The sequence below is a fragment of the Podarcis raffonei genome, chromosome 11, assembly GCF_027172205.1.
Source record: "Podarcis raffonei isolate rPodRaf1 chromosome 11, rPodRaf1.pri, whole genome shotgun sequence".
Taxonomy (NCBI): Eukaryota; Metazoa; Chordata; class Lepidosauria; order Squamata; family Lacertidae; genus Podarcis; species Podarcis raffonei.
In genome coordinates this window covers 65,740,660-65,765,903 of record NC_070612.1, presented here as the reverse complement: position 1 = coordinate 65,765,903, position 25,244 = coordinate 65,740,660, and the positions used below count along the sequence as shown (strand labels likewise).

General features: G+C 43.8%; 1 protein-coding gene across 3 annotated transcripts in view; it reads right to left on the bottom strand.

Annotated features, from left to right (window-relative positions):
* The window catches only part of DOCK8 (dedicator of cytokinesis 8), a 144,824-nt gene extending 128,912 nt beyond the window's left edge, over positions 1-15,912 (bottom strand). For 2 of the 3 annotated variants that reach the window (XM_053408024.1, XM_053408026.1), the window contains exons 1-2: positions 14,848-15,911; positions 3,990-4,092 (exon numbers count right to left, since the gene is read on the bottom strand). In XM_053408024.1, coding sequence (XP_053263999.1) covers positions 3,990-4,092; positions 14,848-14,900 — 156 coding nt within the window. In that variant the 5' untranslated portion in view covers positions 14,901-15,911. Of the gene's footprint in view, positions 1-3,989; positions 4,093-14,847 lie in introns of all 3 variants that reach the window. The other variant, XM_053408025.1, reaches the window with a different exon arrangement.
* Positions 15,913-25,244: the final 9,332 nt, after the last annotated feature.

Here is a 25,244-nt window from a genome sequence, read left to right as displayed (position 1 = left end):
TTCACAAAATGTTTAGGGGTATGTGTATCCCTGCATCCCCCCAGAAAAAAAGCACTGGCTTTAATTATTTGCTTCCTTTCAACCATTTTTCCTTTTCTTTCTTTTTATGGAAAAATAGCACTACTTCAATATAACAGTATCCCCAGATGCTGGATAATTACAAGGGAATTAATATTACAGTGGTACTTCGGGTTACATATGCTTCAGGTTACACACTCCACTAACCCAGAAATAGTGCTTCAGGTTAAGAACTTTGCTTCAGGATAAGAACAGAAATCTTGCTCCGGCGGCGCGGCGGCAGCAGGAGGCCCCATTAGCTAAAGTGGTGCTTCAGGTTAAGAACAGTTTCAGGTTAAGTACGGACCTCCGGAACGAATTAAGCACTTAACCCGAGGTACCACTGTAATCCCCCAGCAATTAGCAGGAAGCAGTGAAATTTTTCAAACAGGAAGCTTTTGATTAAAGAAACAGAAGCCCTTAAAATCATCGAAAGCCTTTCCACAATAAGTAGGCAATATGACACAGCAACTTGTTTATAAAAAAACAAGCAAAAACCCACCCAAAGTTAAGTCTGAAAAAGTAGGATAACACATAAAATACTGAATGTAGTGATTTAGCAATGTCATCTGGAGGTGTCATGAAAAGTGAGTGGGTGATAATTTGAGGGTAAAAGGCCTAGGGTTGAAGGAGCTACAGTGGTACCCCGGGTTACAAACGCTTTGGGTTACAAACTCCACTAAACTGGAAGTAGTTGCTCCGGGTTGCGAACTTTGCCCCAGAATGAGAACGGAAATCGTGCACCGGTGGCGTGGCAGCATTGGGAGGCCCCATTAGCGAAAGCGCGCCTCAGGTTAAGCACGGTTTCGGGTTAAGAACGGACCTCCGGAATGAATTAAGTTTGTAACCCAAGGTACCACTGTATTCTTAAATGTAAGTCAGAAGTAAAGCAAGTTGTTTCTAAAAACATAACTTTTCACATAGCTCCCAATGGTGGGAGACTGCAAAGGGCAACATTATTTGATGGGTTAGATATCACTGTGCAATCTAGCCAAGAAGTGACTAAAAACGTCCAAGGATGCGTGAACAAGCATTTATAGTTAATGAAGAGGGACAAGCATTCTGCCCATAGGAACTTTCAGGACTTCATATGTTCTTCAAAATTGCCTTCATACTGGTTTAAGCACCATGGCTGCAATCCTAACCCCACGTACCTGGGAGGAAGTCCCACTGAATTCAATAAGACTTTCTTCTGAATAGACATTGTTAGGCTTGCACAGTTAGTCCTGGTGAGCCTGGGTTCAAATTAAACCCTGGAAATTAGAATCAGTTTTGTATCCTGCTACTGGAAACTCATTCTCTATCCTGAGATAGTATTAAAAAGCAAGTCCTTCTCTACATCCTTGCTCACCTCACCAGTTTTTTAAACAGTCCTGTCAATAACTGAATATTTTGATAAGTATAATTAAGGTGTTTTTTTCCAAGTCCTTGTTTTCTTTTCTCAATCTCACTGAAGTTTTGCTTAACTGCTAGTATAAAATTAAAAGTAAAGTGCATTTGCATTTCAGTGAGTTCTTTTTTTAAAAGATGCTTCAAGAGATGTGACCAAGAAAAATAGTGTACAGAAAAAAAGCATTCTTATTATGTCTCTTGCCAAACCCTTCTTGTGGAGAAGTACAATGCCACTTGAGGTTCTTAAGCAGCTTTACATAAGTTAACTGTTGAGACTACAAACTTACAATGTGTTAGGGTGCTTAAATCCCATTCATTTACTGGACAGTAGCTAAAAATATTATTTCACCATATAACATTTTTCACAGTCAAATGATTTCTTTCAAGGACACAAGCTTTCTAGATGTTGTATACTGGATCCACTTTTGGCCCCTCTGGAATTTATATCAGGCACACATTAGGCTGCAAAGAGTTTTAAAATTAATAAACGAAATCTAAATGTACTTGTGGATAAACACAGGCTGTGCCATGTGTTTTTGCTTTCCATCCATGTAAATTGTACATAATTTGCTGCTCTAAAATTGTGTGCTTGTCACTTCCAGAGAGAAAGTTTTGCAAACTTCTGAGGCAAGAATGAAAAATATGAGAAAAGGATTGAAAGAGTATGCATTATAATAGAAAATCTGTCAAAAAAAGAAGTTCAGTGCAGCTGCTGAAGAACTGAACCTATTTAGGAAATATGATTTATCCAGCGAAAAGCAAAGTAAGGATCACACAAATTGGGTACATACCTTTTCCGTACGGTACAGTCAGCAGCAATCAAAATGGCGGATACAGGAAACAAACAGTTTTAGCAAGCTTCTTAGCAGAAGCATTTGAGAGCAAAAGATGGATGCACACACCCTCCCAACGAATAACCCACAAAGAACAAGTTAAACACCACAACTTCTCAGATTGAGGAAGTGAGTAAAATGATGGTGGTTAGCTTTGAAAGACAGGAAGTGTACAATTATTATAGTGTTCCAAAGCTGTAGCTTAAGAAAATGTAGTTTTAAAAGTCTGAAAATCTCGTATTCAGCAAAAACTATGCAATGACAAAATACCCCTTACATTTAGATGAAATAGAAAGGAATAATTATACCTGAAAAATAGGGGTTGTCAGGTTTAGTTTATAATAGGCAGCTATTCTGAAAGATTCCATGTTATTTCAAAACATCATGGGGACAGTCTAGAAAAAGTAATACTCTGTAGAGTTACCTTAGGACTGTATAATTCTAAAGTGGGGGTAGGATAATTTTTATTATTTCTTTTTATTTATTAAATGTCTATACCTCCCTTCTTCCAAGGATCAGTGTGGTTTGCAATATAAAAACACAAAATATATAACATAGTAACAAACAAAAGCAATATCCGGCCACACACACAGTATTTATTTATTTGTTTATTATTTATTGTTAATTTTGCTGCATTAAATTGTGCAGTCTGTAGTTGTCTTCCTTTGTAATGTTTTATTTTGAAATATTTAAGATAATATTTTAGTTTCCTGTTAATTATAAATGTATACTTTATATTTTACTTTATTCAGTCATGTTTTATTCTAGATTGTTGTAAACCACTTTGAGAAATAATAAGAAGTTATGTTTTGCAAGATCTTTATATCCACCCCCCCGCCCCGGGCCAATGCTGACTCACAGGCAGAACCATCCACCAGTGAATCAATCATCTGGTATCAGAATGGTCAGGTGGTTGGCACCTGTCAGAGTGTAGCACTTTCTGTAGCACTTCCCAAACACCTGAGAATCAACTACGCATTGGGCTCTTGGAAGCCCTGAACAAGGAGGGCTTGGCAGTATGTGCAAAGCCCCCTTTGGCTCAAATTTGTAGGTGAAAATGGCATGCAAGCCAGGAGTTTCCTACACCTCCTGTATACAGCTCCACAGAACAAATCATGCTACAAGTTTGAAAATGACACCTCAGGTATTCCACATACAATTTTAAACATTTTAGCTACTGATGTTATACTGCTGTTTTTAATTTGTATTGTTTTTAATTTTATTGTATATTTTGCTTTAATTCTTGTGCACCACCTGGAAATAATTACATAAAAGACAGTATATAAATAAATATTTTCCCTTGTTAAGCATGGTATTCATTTTCAATTGCTTAAAATAAGGGGACACACCAATAAAATTATGCATTTCATCAGGATACTTTAAAATCCTAAACATTATTGGTCTGAATCATTGTCAGGTAGATACACTTACAATGGTCAAACAACATCTCTGAAGAGTGGGCTGTCCTATTTATGTAATAATGTATGTTACATGCAATCATACTAACAGCATTGTTTTATAGGAAAAGGGAGATGGAGAGCTACGAAGTGGCAGAAGGCTGTGTGCATAACCTCTTCCCTGCACATTTCTCCACTCCAAATTCCCTCCTATAGCCCATCACACACACTCAAAGGCTCCGTTCCTTGTGTTAACTGGAGCTAACGCCATGTAAAGAGCACAGAAATGCACCACGAGCTCCATACTTACTAGTTGGAGAGAAGAGAAACCAGGGTTGCTGATACTTCGCTGAGACAACTGTCCATGGTTGGCCTGCTGCACAAAGTGTCGTCTTATTTCTGCCGAGGAATGCCTTTGACATAAAAAGGAAGAAGATACCAGCCATTCCCAAAGTACAGTGGTGCCCCGCGAGACGAATGCCTCGCAAGACGAAAAACCCGCAAGACGAAAGGGTTTTCCATCGCGGAGGCGCTTCGCAAGACAAAGTTCCCTATGGGCTTGCTTCGCAAGACGAAAACATCTTGCGAGTCTAGCAAATTTTTTTCTGCTTCCCCCCCCTTTTTCTAAGCCGCTAAGCCGTTAATAGCCTTTTAACAGCTTAGCCGCTAAGCCCGCTAATAGTGCTAAATCGCTAATAGCGCTAATCCGCTTAGCCGCCAATGGGGTTGCTTCGCAAGACGAAAAAACCGCTAGAAGAAAAGAATCGCGGAACGGATTCTTTTCGTCTTGCGAGGCACCACTGTAGGTCCTATTTTACTTTAAGTATTTTGACACATGATACACACAAGTCCTGCTATCCAAACATTTGTCATACAAAAATTCACTTATCCAAACATGAGTAGTTAGCACCCAAATACAGACAACAAATTCAGATTTCCAAACATGTAGTGTTTAGCATGTAGTACTATAAATAAATGAGCACAGTAAATAAGCCTTACTTATTTGTGTTTTGCTGGTTCTCAGCAGCCACTTTGTCAGAAACCCTGGGGGGGGGGGAGAGATTCAACAAATAAGAGAGCATTTTTTCCTTCCTTGTTTAGCTATTGTAAGTTTTCAGATGGTTTTCCATGGTTTTTTCATCCTTTCGGGGTCAACATTCTGTGGTTAGGTACGCATTAGAAATTTCCCCATAAGAATCCATGGAAACTGCAGACTTGTTATGTAAATGTTTGCCTAACAAATGATTTCCTGAGAACACATTGTGTTTGGATAGTGAGACCTGCATGTATTTGTATAAAAATATGCTCATGGCCTCTAAACTAGGCATAATGAACTCACAGCAAGATAAATCAAGTGGAGCTTCTATGCCTATATAGCAGTGCAGAAAAGGGAAAGGAGGGAGAAGTCAAATAAAACCATCAATTTAAGAATCCCATAAAAATGTTTAGCAGATATGTTTAGCAGAGCGTGAATTCTCAATATTTCTGTGTCTAGACTCTAGTGACTACGAAGCAAAACAATCCCTTAGATGATGGGTGGGGGATTTGTGGCCCTCCCCTAGAATGCTTGAACCATGGCCAAGGTGGCTGAGGCTGGTGAGAGTTGATTCCTAAGACCATGGTGGAAAGAAAATGATTACAATACTACATCAAGCATGATTTAAAAGACTCTGAGCAATCTTTATTTATTCAGAAGTATGTACCATTCATTCTGTATCTTACATAAATATTTAAAACCATATGTGTGTGTGTGTGAATCTACTGACTGCAAAGAGGAAGCAACAGATTCGTAGCAGGAAGTTCCTTTGGTAGTTATTCAGAGGAATGATTTTGCTGGAGCCACCATAGAAAAGGCCCCTTCTCTTGTTGCCACCCTCCAAACCTCTCTGGAAAGGGGAACATAGAGAAGGGCGTCAGGTGACAAGCGCAGGGTCCAGGTCGGTTCGTAAGGGGAAAGGTGATCCTTAAGGCATTGAGGTCTTGAGCCGTGCAAGGCTTTATAGGTCGACACCAGCACTTTGAATTGGGCCCAGAACCTAATCAGCGGCCAGTCCAGTTGTGCCAGGATTGGTGGTAAATGCTCAAATCGTCTTGCTCTGGTGAGCAAGCTGGCCATTGAATTTTGCACCAGCTGAAGTTTCTGAGCCATATTCAGAAGTCTTACCAGAGCATAGGCCACAGAAGTCAGGCTTCCCCTGTCCAGATAGGGGCAGATGAGCCACCAGCCAAAGCTGGCAGAAGGCACTCCACACCACTGAGGCCACCTCGGCCTCAAGTGATAGTAGTGGATGCAAGATTCCCCCCCCCCCCCAGCTACAAACCTGCTCCTTCAAAGGGAGTGTAATCTCCCAGCCATCTGGTCTAGGGAACCACCCACTAACAGTGCCTCTGTCTTATCTGGATTGAGCTTCAGTTTATTGACTCTCATCCAATCCATTACCAAGGCAAGACATGAGGCAAGATAACAAAAGTAGCAGACATCTCAAAATTGTGTAGATTATTACTGCCAGCACCATAACAGCAGGATGAATATTTCGTACAATGTTTTGCCAGTCATGCAAATATTGTTCAAAACTGGAAACTCAGAAATAGGAAGTTGCTGTGTCACAACAATCCACCAGGGTCCCTGGTGCGCACAAGTCGCATCCCTCATGACACACACTTGTGGAAGACAGCGCACAGGAAATGCTGGCAGTGACCACAAAGCTGTTCAAAAAACCCTTACTGTTCAAAATTGTATGGTTTTGTCATGAAATCAGGGAGCCACAGTTAAGTGAGCTGTGATGGTATCACATAATAGCAGGGTGTCCCTGAACGTATCAGTAGACTCAAGAAATCCTATACAAAACAAAATCTACTAGGAGGTTGGCTGGACTGGCTGCCAACTCAAGATCTCAGTATTTTATAACTATGTAATTCTGAATAGTGGCAGGTGGGTGTGGATCTGGATACTGTGAAACAGAAAAGGTGCCATTTCCTCCTCCCCTTCTCTGAAAGATTCCCCACCAAACATAACCCTCTACCTCTAGGACGTTTGCTATAGGGCTTACAGGCCTGAGCAGCACAACCTCCTTTTCTTTACTTTCCTTACCCCACCTCTTCCCCCAACAACACCTCAACATATTGTAGATGTCCTGGAAGCTCACAGCTCCTTGTCTGCCATTTTAAGAAAATGTTTTTCTTTTAACGGACAAACTTATACGCTTCTATATACCTAGGGAATCCTTCAAACATGTAGAAGCCACAACCTAATTTTAAGGTGGCTCTGTTTTGCTTGCCACCTGGTAGCCATTCAACCAGATGCAGTTCACAACATAAAAATGTAATATAAAAGCACAAAATATATGATTTTAAAACCCCAATAACTTCCCCCTCCCACACTTTAAAGGGGTATTGTGGTCTAAACCACAGAGCCTAGGGCTTGCCGATCAGAAGGTCGGCGGTTCGAATCCCTGTGACAGGATGAGCTCCCGTTGTTCGGTCCCAGCTCCTGCCCACCTAGCAGTTCGAAAGGACATCAAAATGCAAGCAGATAAATAGGTACCACTATGGTGGGAAGGTAAACGGCGTTTCTGTGCACTGTTCTGGTTCGCCAGAAGCGGCTTAGTCATGCTGGTCACATGACCCAGAAGCTGTCTGCAGACAAACACCGGCTCCCTCGGCCTATAGAGCGAGATGAGCACGTAACCCCAGAGTCGTCCGCGACTGGACCTAACGGTCAGAGGTACCTTTACCTTTACCTAGATGTTTATCAGCCAAAGGCCTGGTTAAAAAGGAACGTTTTTGCCTGGCACCTAAAGGTGTATAATGAAGGCGCCTAGCAAACGTCCCTGGGGAGAGCCTTCCACAAACAAGGAGCCACTACAGAGAAAGCCCGTTCTCGTGTTGCCATCCTCTGGACCTCTCAAGGAGGCGGCACATGAAGTAGGGCCTCAGAGGATGATCTCAGGGTCCAGGTAGGTTCATATGGAGACAGGCGGTCCTTGAAGTATTGCGGTCCTGAGCTGTTTAAGGTTTTATACCTCAAAACCAGCACTTTGAATTGGGCCCAGAAACTAATTGGCAGCCAGTGCAGTCAGACCAGAATTGGTGTAATACGTTCAAATGGTCTTGTCCCAGTGAGCTGCTGAGTTCTGCACTAACTGAAGTTTCTGAACCATCTTCAGAGGCAGCCCAACATATAATGTTGCAGTAATTTAATCTTGAGGTTACCAGGGAACGGACAACAGTAGTTAGGCTATTCCTGTTCAGATAGGGACGTAGCTGGGCCACCAGCCAAAGCTGAAGGAAGGCACTCTGGGCCACCGATGCCACCTGAGCCTCAAGTGACAGCAAAAGATCCAGGAGCACCCCCAAGCTATGAACCTGCTCCTTCAGAGGAAGTGTAACCCCATCAAGAGCAGGCAACCTCCGAGCTATCTGGTCTAGGGAACCACCCACTAACAGTGCCTTCGTCTTATCTGAATTGAGCTTCACTTTGTTGGCTCTCATCCAGTCCATTATCAAGACAAGACAATGGCCCAGCACTTCCACTGTCTCACCTGCAAAGGAGAAGTAGAGCTGTGTGTCATCAACATATTGCTGACAAACGTACTCCAAACCTCCAGATAACCCCACTTAGCAGTTTCATGTAGATGTTAAACAAGACAGGGGAGAGAATCGAGCCCCACATCGAAGTTTCCACGGGGTTGAAAAATACTCCCCAAGCAACACCCATCCAAGGAGGACTGCAACCACCGCAAAGTGGTGTCACCCACCCCTAATTTGGATACCATGGTTGAGGGTATCAAAAGCCACTGAAAGGTCGCAGAGAAGTAACAGGGACACATTTCCCCAGTCTCTCTCCCAACAGAGGGCATCATACAGGGTGACCAAAGCAGCTTCTGTGCCAAAACCAGGACTAAACCCTGATTGAAATGGATCTAGAAAATCAGTTTGCTCCAAGAGTGCCTGGATCTGGTCTGCAACCACCCACTCTAGAACCTTGCTCAGGAAAGGGAGACTAGCAACTGGCCAGTAGTTTGCAAGATTTTCTGAATCCAGGGAGTGTCTATTGAGAAGTGGCTTTACCACTGTCTCCTTCAAGCAGGCAGGGACCACCCCCTCTCGTAAAGAGGCATTAACCATCTCCCTGGCCCAGCCAGCTGTCCCCTCCCTGCTGGTTTTTATCAACCAAGAGGGGCAAGGGTCAAGAGCGCAAGTGGTCTCCCTGACTGAGCCAAGGACCTGGCATTCAGCAACAGCAGCCACAGACCCGAGGGCTGGCCGATAGGACAACTGCAATTCCCTGGGTTGGAGGAGGGGCTGGCACATGGCACAGTCACCAACTGCCTTTGTTGTGTGCCCCCTACTCGGCCTGCCCCCCATGCCATACCTCCCCCTACCTTGAACCACTGTGATTGGGGCCCCCTGCTCTCCCTCACTCCTCTCCTCTCAGGCACATCCAACAAAGAGACCTGACTTTGACCACAAATAAGTTGTCAGTTAAAAACAGTTAAAAATAATTAAGACAATTTAATCTTGCATGTACAGTGAAACACATTTTACTAGATAATAACCAGAGATATGAGTCTCCTGAGGAATAATCACAGGTGATCAGAAGTCCCTAAGAACATGAAATGTACTGCAATAAAAGAATTGAAAAGCGGGAAGACACCTGGACCGGATGGATTTAGTGCAAGATATTACAAAGAAATGAAACATACCCTACTTGTACCGTTAAAGGAAGTGATGAACAATATCTTAAAAAAGGAAGAAATAACAGAAACTTGGAAAGAAGCCTATATCACTTTTATTACAAAACAAGATTCTGATTTGACTAAGGTTAAAAATTACAGGCCGATCTCGTTGCTAAATAATGATTACAAAATGTTTGCAAATATTTTAGCAAATAGGATGAAAAGGATATTAAAGGAAATGATACATAAGGATCAAGCAGGTTTCCTTCCTGGTAGGCAGTTGAAAGATAATATAATAAATATAGTAAATATAATGGAATATCTGACCAACAGGAAGGATAAGCAGGCAATGTTGATTTTTGTAGATGCTGAGAAGGCCTTTGACAATATTTCTTAGGAATTTATGTTAAAGAATTTAGAAGTTATGGATATGGGCCAATCCTTCCTAAACGGTATAAAGGCAATATATTCCGAGCAAAGAGCAAAACTAATTGTTAATAATGTAACAACGGAAAATATTGCTATAACTAAGGGTACAAGACAAGGGTGTCCTTTGTCACCGTTGTTATTCATATCGGTCCTAGAAGTTTTCCTAAGATCACTAAGAAATAATGAACAAGTAAAAGGTGTTACAGTTGGTCGTAATGAATATAAGGTAAAGGCATTTGCTGATGACTTGGTTATAACGATAGAAGATCCCATAAAGATCAAGAAACAACTGAAAGAATACAGCAACAGATAGCGATTGAGGTGGTTAAGAAAGTGAAATATTTAGGGATTATGTTGACTCCTAGGAGTATTGATCTATTTCAAAATAATTATGTACCAATATGGAATAAAATTAAGCGAGATCTGGAGGTGTGGGGGAGAATGAAGTTATCATTTTGGGGAAGAATTGCAGCGATAAAGATGAGTGTGTTACCGAAAATGTTGGTTTTGTTTCAAACAATTCCAATAATCAAAGGGGTGACAATATTTAAAGAATGGCAAAGAATAATTTCAAGGTATATCTGGCAGGGTAAGAAGCCAAGAATAAAATTTAAGTTGTTAACAGACGCAAAAGATAGAGGAGGCTTCGCCCTGCCAGACTTGAGATTATACTACAAAGCATCATGCCTCTGTTGGTTGAAAGAATGGATGAAGTTAGAAAATACAGAATTGTTAGATTTGGAAGGATATGATAATAGATTCGGTTGGCACGCATATTTATGGTATGATAAAAAACAAGTGTACAAAGGTTTTGAAAATCACATCATTCAAGGATCTCTGATTGAAGTATGGGGTAGGTATAAAAACCTACTGGAGCCGAAAATTCCACATTGGTTATCTCCGTTGGAGGTGATGAGTGTCAAGAAGATCAATATGACGGGGAGGTGGATAACATATGGGAGTTTAATAAATAAAGATGGGAATAAGTGGAAATTGAAACCATATGAAGAAGTAAAAGAATATGTAAATGATTGGCTGCATTACTTTCAGATTAATGAAATGTTTAAAAAAGAAGTATTAGAAAGAGATTTTTCTGAGAAGGAATCTAGGTTTCAACAGGAAATATTGGATAATGAAGTGAAAATTCTATCCAAAATATACAAATTATTATTAGAGTGGTATACAAAGGATGAAGAGGTTAAATCGGTTATGATCCAGTGGGCCAAAGACTTTGGATATAATATTCAATTTGATGATTGGATAAAACTGTGGAAGGAAGGGAAGAAGTTTACTGCATGTACTACAATAAAGGAAAATGTTATGAAAATGATATACAGTGGTGCCCCGCAAGAGGAACGCCTCGCAAGTCAGAAAACCCGCTAGACGAAAGGGTTTTCCGTTTGGGAGGCACTTCGCAAAACGAATTTCCCTATGGGCTTGCTTCGCAAGACGAAAATGTCTTGCGAGTTCCTGTGGGTTTTTTCCCCTTCCCCCCCCCCTTTTTCTAAGCAGCTAAGCCGCTTATCAGCTGATCAGCTAAGCTGATAAGCCGCTAAAAGCCGCTAAACCGCTAATAGCGCTAATCCGCTAAGCTGTAAATGGGCTTGCTTCGCAAGACGAAAAAAACGCTATACGAAGAGCCTCACGGAACGGATTAATTTCATCTTGCGAGGCACCACTGTATAGATGGTATGTAACACCAGTAAAATTAAGTAAGATGTATAAGGTAAGCAATAAATGTTGGAAATGTAAGGAAAAAGAAGGAACATTTTATCATATGTGGTGGGAGTGTAAAAAAGTGAAATGTTTTTGGGAAACGATATATAATGAGATAAAGAAAATGTTGAAATATACGTTTGTTAAAAAACCAGAAACATTTCTATTAGGAATACTAGGTTATGAAATTAAAAAGAAGGATTGGAAAGTATTCTTATATGCAGTAACAGCAGCTAGAATTTTGTTGGCCCAGAAGTGGAAACAAGAAGAAGTGCCTACGATTAAAGAATGGAGAATGAAACTAATGGATTACGCAGAACTGGAGAAGTTAACAGGGAGGATCCGGAACCAACAAGACCAGAGATTCACTGAGGACTGGAATAAATTTACAGAATATATCAAAAATATTTGTGATAAACAGATAACGTTTGTAAGTTTTTAGGAAGCTTTGTGAGAATGTATGGTAGAAATATTGATTAAATAATATGATAAGGCAAATAATTATATAGTGCAATATTAAATTAAGAAATGTGGAGAAAGTGATAACACAGAGAATTATCAGACATGTTGATGGAAGTCCAAAAGAAGACGTTGGTGAGAATTGGATGTTTAATTTTGTATAAATTTATACTGGAAAATTAATAAAAATTATTTCAAAAAAAAAAAAGAACATGAATTGTAAAACGGAAAACTAAAATGGGCTCAGCTATAGAGCAGTGGTGTCTTTAACAAGATTAATTTGTCTTTATCTTGACCGGTAACTTTCATCACATATTGAAGAACAATTGCTTTTTATACACTGTGATCTCATTATTTGTAAGATCTGATAAGATCATGAAAACTCACAAATAAAATCTGCATGTGCCATTCATTCTTAAAACATTTATCTGTGTTCTGCTCCCCACGATTCCTTACTCTATAAACACAGAATGTGCATGATTCTGGTACAAAAAGCAGGATAACCTTGTAGTACAACCTGGAATTCTTCAGTCTGATGGCAGTGATTATTGGAGAAGAAGAAGAAGAGTTTGGATTTGATATCTTGCTTTATCACTACCCTAAGGAGGCTCAAAGCGGCTAACAATCTCCTTTCCCTTCCTCCCCTCCCTTCCTCCCCCACAACAAACACTCTGTGAGTGAGGCTGAGAGACTTCAGAGAAGTGTGACTGGCCTAAGGTCACCCAGCAGCTGCATGTGGAGGAGCGGGGAATCAAACCCGGTTCACCAGATTACGAGTCTATCGATTTTAACCGCTACACTACACTTTTGACAAAAGAGTATGAAAATATTAATTGCATTACTGGAGTAGACAAAAGTGCATCTCGTCCCACCTTTATTCTATACCTGTGACCAGTAAGATGCCCCATAATAGTCATCTCCTTTCATTTATCCTAGCAACTGGAATTAGATTTGTTTAGCTAAACATATACCTGGACATGCTAGAGGGAGAGCACTGAAGCATCTGAAAGGTCCCAACAGTTGAGTTTCTACAATCACTTACATTTTCTGCAGTGGCTTTTACTCAACTGCCACACTACAAAGACATTTTTGCAATTGCACAACTGCAGAATTTCCCGGTTGTTCTATCCTTCAACTTACTGAATTTGACTTCACATAGAAAAGCATCAAAAGGTATGAAATGCTTCAGACTGGGAAAAACCTTTTACATTTTTATCTGCAGTTTTATTTTAAAGAACAAAAGCCTTCCATCTTGTTGTGTCAGGGACTGGGCAGATGAGGAGTGGTGGAGACTGCCATCCCTGGAGACTTCCAGGCAGGAGACAGATGAAGATAGCATGGGCCCAGGTTCGTGGTGGTGGCACACCTCAGAAGAAGAAGCAAAGAGCTGGGAAATAATGGAGGGTGAGGAACAGGAGCAAGCTAGCAGATGCACTAGTCCTGAACAGAGAGAGGAGTCAGAAGTAGTAGAAACAGTACAGCCACTTGAAAGCCTGGGAGAGCCCCTTCCTCCTCCTAGAACTAGGCTCTCCCTTCCTGTATCTGGACCGTAGAGGGCAGGAGGGGTGTGGAAGCTAGGAAGTAACTGCCAGAGCAGCAGCTCAAGATTGAGGGAGCATATTCCGTGGTCGCCATGTATTTCTGTTGATTTAAATAAAAGAACTGAAGGAAGCTCTCCACGTCTCTGATTTCACTAGGTAGTTAGTCACGTAAAGCAACATAAAGGATTTAATGAAATGTTATATTAGTTCATCCACAAACAAGATTATTGAAATGGACAGTAGGAAATATAGTAAGTGATCAAAGTATGCATCCACAAAAAGTAAATTTAATTCCATACTTTTCTCTAGTAGGAAAATTTGTCTTGCCTGAAAGTATGCTCTACTGGGATTAATAGGATTAGGGTTGTATTATTAGATACCAAAACATGGCAGGGCGGGGGCAGGGGAGCTAAACTGAGCAGAGTTTCAAAGAACTCCCCCCCCCAAGCCATTTCCTGGGCCTTAACAGGTCAAGAGTTGGTTAAAGTTTGTGAGAGCCATATATTCAGCAGGTGAGTCTGCCCGTTACTGTATGTCTATGCCTAGGAAAGTAGTGCCTGTGGAATTTCTGCTTGTACAGTTATTAAAGGTGTATGGAAAAGGCGAAACATTCAATCGACAGCAAGCCACAAGTTACTTACAGCCTTAATTGCAGTCAATTGGCATAATCCCAGCATTTTCACCAGGAATTTTTTTAATGGAAGTATGCCAGTTTTGCGGATTAGTCTGGCTGCAACTGAGAATAATCTTTTACCGAGTGGTCACCTGAGAATCCCAGTGAAGTATATTGCACTACTCCATAATACAGTAAGTTTTTGCAACCTTAAACCCTTGGGAAGGAAAGGGAAAACTTTAGTCAATTACAAACATATATTCACTGCAGTTTAGAACCATGCTGAGAACAAGTTCTGACTAAGTTTTTGACACTTCCTATTTCTCAGAGCTATAAAAACCTTCTATCAACTTATAACCACCTCTCTGTGCAAATAATAATATGATCGGGTTTTCCCCCCAGGAGGTGAGCCTTTCTCCTTCAGAATCGACCAAACAACAAGCTGCACCTAGATTTCTAACCCCATGCCAAGCGCAAACAAGTCTGGAATGAGGGAGACTCATTCCAACTCCCCCCGCCCAAAAGCAAATTCCTTCGGCGCGTGCGTGTGCGCGCGCTCTGCTTCGCCTCTCCTTAACGCCCCGCGGACCGCGGCTCTGCGGCGGAGTCCCGGGCGGTGGGCAGATGGGGCAAGCGGCAGATCTGTTCTCCGGGCGCGTCTCTCCCGGAGCTTCCCCGGCCAGCGAGGCCAGTCAAGAGCCGCTCTTGGGAAATGCCCCCAGGTGCCCTTACCTGTTGATTTTCAGAGCAAAGGCTCTCCTGTCCGAGCTGGGCAGAGTGGCCATGCCGAGGGGCCGGGCCGCGATCGCCCCGCGGGGTCCCGCTCCGCCGAGGAGGAAGCCTCTTCCTCGAGCCCTGCTCCGGCGCCTCCTCAGGGGCAGGCACGTCGGGGCAGAAGAAACTTCCGCCTTTTCGGTCTTCCTCCTTGAAATCCGCAGGCCACGGGGAGGGAGGGGCCGGCGACGCCTCTGCCGCGGCGGGAGGCAGCCGGGGCCCCCACTCGGGCGGGAGGGGGCGTCCCATTTGGAAATGTGGCGTAGCCTGGATCAAAACACCCCTGCAAGTTCAAAAGAAGTCTAGCTCATCAGGGAGAGGACGAAGCCGAACCATTTCCCCTGAGGTGCTGGCTTTCCATTTTGAGGGGTGCGTCGTCTTCATACCTTTCTTCCCTGCCGTTTCTCACCTCATGGGATGTATCCTGCCACAGGGCCGGCCGCTGACCGGACTCCAGACCTGCTCTGCCCAGCTTGTTAAAACGTTACGCCATTTTATAATATTATTACAGTACTCTTTTTTAACGGCTTCTAAGTGACACCGATCACGTTTCTTTCGTTTCGGAAGGAATCTGTTTCCTTCTGAGAAAGCATTTCAGAAGTCGGTCCCGCTTGGGAGATCTCCCTCCACGTGCGTGAGCTGTGAGCTCTCGTCCTGCCTTCCCCGAGGACCGGGGCGGGGGCGCAGTTTGGGACTGTCCTGCATCATAAGGTGCAAAAACGACCGAGCCGCCCTGGTCTGCCGAGCTGTCGTTGCAAGAACGTGTCCGCTGCTTGCACAAGCCGCTCTTTTGCAAAGCCTTCCGTTCGCCGCCCTTCAGTCTCGGCGCCTGCGGCGAAAAGCTCGAGATGATCGCTCACTGAACAAGATTCGGGTTTCAAACCGAGGGAAATATTGGGCGGCGGGATGTGGGGCTCCTCGGGACGGAGTTCGGGAAGGACGGCTGGACATTTAGCAGCAGCAGCAGCAGCAGCGCGTGCGAAACGCAAAACGCCGATAGCACGAAGCAGCGCCAGTGGGTTGCAAAGGCTGCGCCTCTGTGCCTGGGGGTGGGGGAGAGCAACTGCCCAGGGTGGGGATTTAACAGACAAATAAATACAAATTAATCACAGGTTGTGAAAACAAATCCAGGCATGTGAGTAATATTTTATTACCCCACCTCCCATTCTATCCAGGTCACAATGGGACCTAGTATATTGAAGTATACATCCATTGACTTTTCGATTTGCGCAGTGGCTCTGATGCTCAGAGAATACAGATTTACAGCATATACAAAAGTTTAATTCCTTTGCACTTCTAGACAAAATACTGAGATAGCAATCCTAAACCCTGTAGTGAAGTAGGCATGTATAGGGTCGTGCTGTGGGCCAGTTAAGATAAATTAGACTAGAGCTAACTGTGTGGGAGTCAAAGAACAAACAAAACTGCACACGTTTGTCTTACTACCGAAAAAAATTAACCACCTGGCTTTTAAATTACTTGGATTCCTGGTCCACCTCGGACAGTAAAAAAAATGATAAAAATACATTTTCAGATTATTTCCAGTGAGAAACTCCCATAACACTCATAGCATGGATATTTTTTTTAACCAGGAACAATTTCACAGCCTAATCCTGCACATTCCACCAAGAAAGTCTGTCTGTGGTTGCAGATGCCGGGATGAACAAAATGCCTTGGAATGACAGATGGGGATAAACAAAAAGTTGGTGTGATTCATAATGTAGAAATGTTCAGTATGAAGTGCCACCTAGTGGATTCATGGACCATCGCAAGGATTTTGTTTTTACCATCAATGTTGTTGTTGTTGTTTAGTCGTTTAGTCGTGTCCGACTCTTCGTGACCCCATGGACCAGAGCATGCCAGGCACTCCTGTCTTCCACTGCCTCCTGCAGTTTGGTCAAACTCATGCTGGTAGCTTCGAGAACACTATCCAACCATCTCGTCCTCTAGTCGTCCCCTTCTCCTTGTGCCCTCCATCTTTCCCAACATCAGGGTCTTTCCCAGGGAGTCTTCTCTTCTCATGAGGTGGCCAAAGTATTGGAGCTTCAGCTTCAGGATCTGTCCTTCCAGTGAGCACTCAGGGCTGATTTTCTTCACAATGGAGAGGTTTGATCTTCTTGCAGTCCATGGGACTCTCAAGAGACTCCTCCAGCACCATAATTCAAGAGCATCAATTCTTCGGTGATCAGCCTTCTTGATGGTCCAGCTCTCACTTCCATACATCACTACTGGAAAAACTATAGCTTTAACTATACGGACCTTTGTTGGCAAGCTGGTGTCTCAGCTTTTTAAGATGCTGTCTCGGTTTGTCATTGCTTTCCTCCCAAGAAGCAGGTGTCTTTTAATTTTGTGACTGCTGTCACCATCTGCAGTGATCATGGAGCCCAAGAAAGTAAAATCTCTCACTACCTCCATTTCTTCCCCTTCTATTTGCCAGGAGGTGATGGGCCCAGTGGCCATGATCTTCGTTTTTTGATGTTGAGCTTCAGACCATATTTTGCACTCTCCTCTTTCACCCTCATTAAAAGGTTTTTTAATTTAATCCCCTTCATGGATCACAAGACGATCTCTTGTAATCAGCTAAGAACTTGAATAAGTCTTCATCAGTCAGCCGATCTCCTTCCTGTAAACAGCGAGAAATTTGATAACAGTCTCACAATTTTATATATATAATCAATATAGTTTTCTTTGCAGCTAACTATATATGAAACACTATGACATAATGGCCCCTTCATGGATCACTGCCTTGCCGTGGCGAAGGGGCTTGAATAACTCAGAAAAGCTATGAACTATGCCATGCAGGGCACCCAAGATGGACAGGTCATAGTGGAGAGTTTTGACCAAACATGATCCACCTGGAGTAGGAACCGGCAAGCCACTCCAGTATCCCTGCCAAGAAAACTCCATGGACAAAGACAACAGGCATATAAAAGTTATGATGCTGGAAGATGAGCCCCTCAGGTCGGAAGGCGTCCAACATGCTACTGAGGAAGAGCGGAGGACAAGTACAAGTAGATTCAGAGCTGATGAAGCGGCTGGGCCAAAGCCGAAAGGTCGCTCAGTTGTGGATATGCCTGGAAGCGAAAGGAAAGTCTAATGCTGTAAAGAAAAATATTGCATAGGAACCTGGAATGTAAGAACCATGAACCTGGGTAAGTTGGATGTGGTCAAAAATGAGATGGCAAGGATAAATATTGACATCCTGGGCATCAGTGAACTAAAATGGACGGGAATGGGCGAATTCAGTTCGGATGACCATTATATCTACCACTGTGGGCAAGAATCCCATAAAAGAAATGGAGTGGCCCTCATAGTCAACAAAAGAGTGGCGAAAGCTGTACTGGGATGCAATCTCAAAAATGATAGAATGATCTCGATACGAATCCAAGGCAGACCTTTTAACATCACAGTAAGCCAAGTTTATGCACCAACTACTGGTGCTGAAGAAACTGAAATTGAACAATTCTATGAAGACTTACAACACCTTCTAGAAATGACACCAAAGAAGGATGTTCTTCTCATTATAGGGGATTGGAATGCTAAAGTAGGGAATCAAGAGATAAAAGGAACAACTGGCAAGTTTGGCCTTGTAGATCAAAACGAATTCTACAAGGAAGGCTCAAGCAGTATGTGGACCGAGAACTCCCAGAAATGCAAGCTGGATTTAGAAGAGGCAGAGGAACCAGAGACCAAATTGCAAACATGCGCTGGATTATGGAGAAAGCTAGAGAGTTCCAGAAAGACATCTACTTCTGCTTCATTGACTATGCAAAAGCCTTTGACTGTGTCGACCACAGCAAACTATGGCAAGTTCTTAAAGAAATGGGAGTGCCTGATCACCTCATCTGTCTCCTGAGAAATCTCTATGTGGGACAAGAAGCTACAGTTAGAACTGGATATGGAACAACTGATTGGTTCAAAATTGGGAAAGGAGTACGACAAGGCTGTATATTGTCTCCCTGCTTATTTAACTTATATGCAGAATTCATCATGCGAAAGGCTGGGCTGGATGAATCCCTAGCTGGAATTAAGATTGCTGGAAGAAATATCAACAACCTCAGATATGCAGATGACACAACCTAGATGGCAGAAAGTGAGGAGGAGTTAAAGAATCTTTTAAATATTTACTACTACTGCTTAGGTAATTATTATCTTATTTTTATAACCTTATAACTTAATACTCTAATTATCAGTTTTATACCAAATTTTGCTTCATTATTACATCTTACAGTCAGTTTCATTCCATGTTGTCCTTACTTAACTGCCTGATCATGATGTATAATTCCCTTTAATATTGTTTTCATCCTGTTGGCCAGAATATTAGCAAACAGTTTATCATCATTATTTAATAGCGAAATTGGCCTATAATTTTTTTATTGATGTCAGATCTGTCTCTTGTTTCGGGATTAAAGTTATGTAAGTCTCTCTCCACGTGTCCGGCACCTTCCCAAACTTTGAAATTTCATTCATTGTCACTTGTAATGGTGCTAATAATTGTTTGTATAATTTTTTATAATACAGTCATAACTCATGTTACATTTGCTTCAGGTTGCGCGTTTTCAGGTTGCGTCCTGCGGCGACCCGGAAGTACCGGAAAGGGTTACTTCGGGGTTTTGCCACTTGCACATGAGCAGATGCGCAAAATGATGACATGTGCAGAAACGGCAAATCACGACCCACGCATGTGCAGACGCGCAGACACAGGTTGCGTTCTTTTCAGGTTGTGAACGGGCCTCCGGAACGGATCCCATTTGCAACCAGATTGACAGTATTTAGCTGTCAATCCATCTGGTCCTGGCATTTTCCCTATTTTTGCCAAATTGATGCCTCCAATGCCTCCGAACATGTTTTTGGGGCATTTAGAATTACTAACTTCTCTTCTGGGATTTTTGGTAATTTACTTGCTCTCAATAATTCCTCTATTTCAATCTTTTTTTCTGGTCCTATCTTATATAAATCTGCAAAATTCCTTGATTTAAATTTAACTCAAAATGGTCCCCTAATATTTTTCTGCCTTTTCTAACATATTCTGGTTGTCTAGCAGATCTTCATTTAATTTCCATCTAAAAGTGGAATGTTTTTCATTTTGCAATTCTAAAATTCATGGATTGTGGTCTGATAATGTTCTTGGCAATAGTTCTGTTTTTTTACTCTTAGTTCTAATTCTTTAGAGAGCCACATTGCATTAATTCTTGCACTACTTTCATACACATGTGAGAAGAACGTGAACTCTCTATCTAGAGGATGTTTGACTCTCCATACATCTATCAAATGTATGCCAAATGTATGCCAAATAAAACAAACTTGTTGGGAGTCTCCCTTCTTTAGTCTCTTTTTTATAATTGGTCTGTCCATTTCAAGTGAAAACACCCTATTTAAATCACCTATTAAGATCATTTTTTGATCAGCATATTACAAAAAATATGTTTCCAAAGCTCAACAACTTCAATTCTAAAAAAAGCTCAATAACTGGGTGAAAATCCCCCAAAAAAGCTTCACTTCAATCCTAAAAAGTCAACTTGTTCACTTCATCAAATCTGGCCCTCTTTGAAAAAGTTTGGACATAGATTCCATTTAATAAGATTTTTCCACCTTGTACTACTATCTGTACTGCAATCACTCTTCCTTCCTCATCTTTTTTTTAAAAAAAGGCTCAAATTTTTGTTTAATGTACAAAACCACGCCTCTTTTTTATTTGTCTGCTGTTATAAATTCCATTCCTAACTTTTTATTAATTAAAACTCTTTTATGTCTTCTTGCTACATGGGTCTCTTGTAGGCATATTACATTTATATCATGGGTAGGCAAACTAAGGCCTGGGGGCTGGATCCGGCCCAAACGCCTTCTAAGTCCAGCCCGCAGATGGTCCGGGAATCTGTGTTTTTACATGAGTAGAATGTGTCCTTTTATTTAAAAAGCATCTATGGGTTATTTGTGGGGCCTGCCTGGTGTTTTTACATCAGTAGAGTGTGTGCTTTTATTTAAAATGCATCTCTGGGTTATTTGTGGGGCATAGGAATTTGTTCATCTTTTTATTCAAAATATAGTCCGTCCGCCCCCCCACAAGGTCTGAGGGATAGTGGACTGGCCCCCTGCTGAAAAAGTTTGCTGACTTCTGATCTATATTTTGCTTTATAATTATATGTTCAATTTTGTTTCTTTTAGCTTTATTGTTTAGACCATTTACATTCCAATTCCACACTTTTAAATCTGCCATTTTTTCCTAGAGTCTTTTTTCCTTCTCTTCTTGATTATTGGAATTATCTATTTCCCCCCATTGTCCCCTCTCCTATTCCTCCTTGTTATGTACCGAGTTGAATAGGATCCAAACTGCAGCAGTCTGATTGGTCCTAGAACAATAGGATCCAAAAGGCAGCAGTCTGATTGGTCCTAGAACAATAGGATTCAGAATGCAGCAGTCTGATTGGTCCTAGAACAATGCAGCAGTATGATTGGTTGGCAGGAACTACCCAATCATGCTCCAGATAGAAGTGAATCCACAACCTGATTGGCTTACAGTAGAATTCCGGAATTAGCCAATCATGTGCAGCCCATTGTGTAAATAATGTATATAAAGCAGATACTTTGAGGGGACTTTCTTTTTTTTTTTAAGGATATTTATTAAGATTTTCAATTTTTTATACAAACAAAAAGCAAACAAAAAGATTTAAAAAGACATATAGTTCATAATACAATCTTTTCAATAACATATTTCTCTGACCTCCTCATACCTCCCCTTCTTGTATTCCCTTTTAAATTATTTGTTCAGCAAATCCTTAACTTAAAGCATTACAGCTTATAATATCACCTTATTTTCTATCCAAACCCTTTTTTTCTTCCATGTTCCTTTATATCATTACAGCTAGAAACCACTCAATTTCAATCCAACATCATTCAACATTCCTTAATTTTACAATATTTCTGTAAATAGTCCTTAAATTTTTTCCAGTCTTCTTCTGCCGACTCTTCTCCCTGGTCACGGATTCTGCTCGTCATTTCTGCCAATCCCATACAGTCAATCAGTTTCATCTGCCATTCTTCCAGAGTGGGTAGATCTTGCGTCTCTTTGAGGGGACTTTCATTCATTCCTCCTCACCACTATGAGCTGAATAAAGAGCATGAAATCACTTCGCAACTCTGAGTATATTTCACTGGCGACGAGGGTGGAATCCCGCTGAGCTGACTGCCACACACAGCACCGCAGCACCACCACCTGCCGCACCGCTGCCTCGCACCGTGTATCCAGGCTTCAGCTCCGGGACACAAGGAACTCAGAATGGCAACCGACAACAGCTTCTCACCATTCAACCCAGCATCTGGAGACTGGGAAGCGTACGCCTCCCGTTTCACCTTCCTCCTAGAAGCCAAAGGGGTCACCGACGAAGAAGACGCCAAGAAGAGGGCGATATTCTTCAGCGTCTGCGGAGAGGAGACGTTTGAAATCGCACGGGCTCTCCTTGCGCCTGAAGACGTCACTACTGTTCCATACAAAACAATAATGGAACAGCTGAAGGGGCACTTTTCGCCCGAAGCCCTCAGTGGTGGCTCGTCGAAATGCCTTCTATGCAAAGCGGCAAGCCCCTGGGGAAACCATAACTGGGTTTGTGACCTCTCTCCGCCAAGCTGCCCGTTTCTGCAACTTCTCTGAGCTGGAGAACATGCTTTGTGACCGCCTCGTCGGTGGCCTGAAGGATGAGAAGCTGCAACGACACCTCTACGCTAAGAAGGACCTAACGTTCCAGGTCGCTCTGGAGGAGGCCCTGGCAACGGAAGCTGCCGAGAGGTCGACTCAAGAGGCACGGCCGAGCCAGCTGTCCCAACCGAGGGTCCACCTCGAAGACCTCACCGACGACTCAGGATCCGACAGGGAGGAGGTGCACCGAGTACAGCAGCGCACTCAAGCAGCCCACATACCACAGCTGCCTCAACGAGAAGGAGGGAACTGCGCAAGCTGTGGAGAAAGTCACGAGAGGAGGACCTGCCGTTTCCGCAACGCAGAGTGCAGGCAGTGCAGAAAATCGGGACACATCGCCCGGGTGTGTCGGGCTCGGCCCACCCGACGCCAGGCATCAGATGACCAATCCAAGAGCCCCAGGTCCCGGGGCCCAACGCACCAAGCCAACTCGACAGAGCTCACGGACTTCCAGGTATACCAGTTGCCCCACCCCAACGTAGAGAAAATTTATGTTGACGTACAGATAGAGGGGACCCCATGCCGCATGGAGCTTGACACGGGTTCAACTCTATCCATAATCTCGGCAAGGACCTTAAGGAAACTGTGTCCTACTGGGGGTCCCAAACTCAGGCCGGCCCCATTCACCCTCCGGGACTTCCAGAAACGTAAGGTCCCCACAATGGGGGTGGGGACCTTCAGGGTGCAATACCGAGGGCGGACGCGGCAACTGGACTTGCTTGTGGTCAAGGGCCCCTACATTAGCTTACTGGGATTGGCATGGTTTGGACCACTGGGGCTAGCCGTCACCGGGGTGAACCACACTAGCTTACAAGTGGACGTGGACGCCATATGCAAGGAATTTCCGGGGGTTTTCGATGGGAAATTGGGACAGTATACGGGGGCCCCCCATTGCTCTACAGCTTGACCCCGCAGTACGACCGGTCAGGCTCAAGGCTCGCCGGGTCCCATTCGCCCTGAAACCCCGTATAGACGAGGAATTGGACCGGCTCATGGAGCAAGGAGTGCTGGAGCCGGTGCCTAATGCCCCCGGGGAAACCCCAATCGTCACACCCGTCAAGCCTAATGGTTCGGTCCGCATCTGCGCAGACTACAAATGTACCATAAACAAGGCCCTCACAGCCCATGCATACCCAGTGCCAGTGGTCAGCCATGTTCTTGCCACCCTGGCTGGGTCGAAATTTTTTGGCAAGCTGGACTTGGCCCAAGCATATCAACAGCTGCCAGTAGATGAGGCCACAGCAGAGGCAGAGACGATTGTGACGCACAGAGGAGCATTCAGGGTAAAGCGGCTGCAATTCGGTGTCAGCATGGCACCAGGCATACTCCAGAATCTAATGGACTCTCTACTTAAAGGGATTCCTGGCGTCACCCCCTTCTTCGATGATGTGTTGATTGCCGGGCCCACACCAGAGGAGTTTGAGGACCGCCTCCGCACCGTTCTGCACCGTTTCCAGACAGCGGGTCTCAAGGTGAAGCGGGAAAAATGTCTACTAGGAGTGCCTCAGGTGGACTTTCTGGGATTTATGGTGGACGCAGAAGGGGTCCACCCGACTGGGGACAAGGTACGGGCCATTTGTGATGTCTCAGCGCCCAAGAACAAGACTGAACTTCAGGCCTTCTTGGGACTATTGAACTTTTACCATTCCTTCCCCACAAGGCGGCGGTAGCGGAGCCCCTACACAGACTCCTGGACAAGCGGGCCCCTTGGGTGTGGGGCCAGCGCCAGGAGGCCGCATTCCAGGCAGTCAAGGACTTGCTTGTCTCAAACTCGGTCTTGGCACACTTCGGCGAGAGGCTGCCGGTGGTGCTAGCATGCGATGCCTCGCCCTATGGAATTGGCGCTGTCCTGGGACACCAACTCCCGGATGGAAGAGAGGTACCAGTGGCATACTTTTCCCAGACACTCAACGCAACCGAGCGGAACTACTCGCAAATCGACAAGGAGGGTCTGGCAATCGTGAAGGGAGTAAAAAAATTCCATGATTTCTTGTATGGGCGCCCCTTCACCGTGGTGACTGACCACAAGCCGTTGCTTGGCTTATTTGCCCCTGAAAAGCACCCCCCCAAGTGCTGTCTCCTCGCGTCCTCAGGTGGTCAATTTTCCTTGCCAGCTACCAGTATGCACTGATTCACCGTCCGGGGAAGGCGATGGGCCATGCGGACGCCCTCAGCAGGCTACCACTACCGGAAACAGGCCCCGACCCAGCACCTGCACAAGAGGTTATGAGCCTGGAGCTGCTTCCCGACCGCCCTATTCAGGCACAAGAAGTTGCACACCATTCCAAGAAAGATAGGGTCATCTCCCGGGTCCTGGACTGGGTGTGGAGGGGATGGCCCAGCAGCAGCCCCAGGCCAGAATTCACCGGCTACACAACCCGCAAACATTAACTGTCGGCCCACAAGGGGTGCCTGTTATGGGGAAGCAGGGTCATTGTTCCCCAGCTCCTCCGCAAAAGGGTCCTCACAGCCCTACACGAGACACACCCAGGGGTAGTAAGAATGAAGGCCCTTGCCAGGAGTTATGTGTGGTGGCCGGGGATCGACGGAGAGATAGAGGCCTGGGTCAAACACTGCCAGGCCTGCCAAGAATCCCGCCCAGATCCCCCAAGGGCCCCAGTCCAGTCCTGGGAGTCCGCCCGAGCACCATGGTCATGCCTGC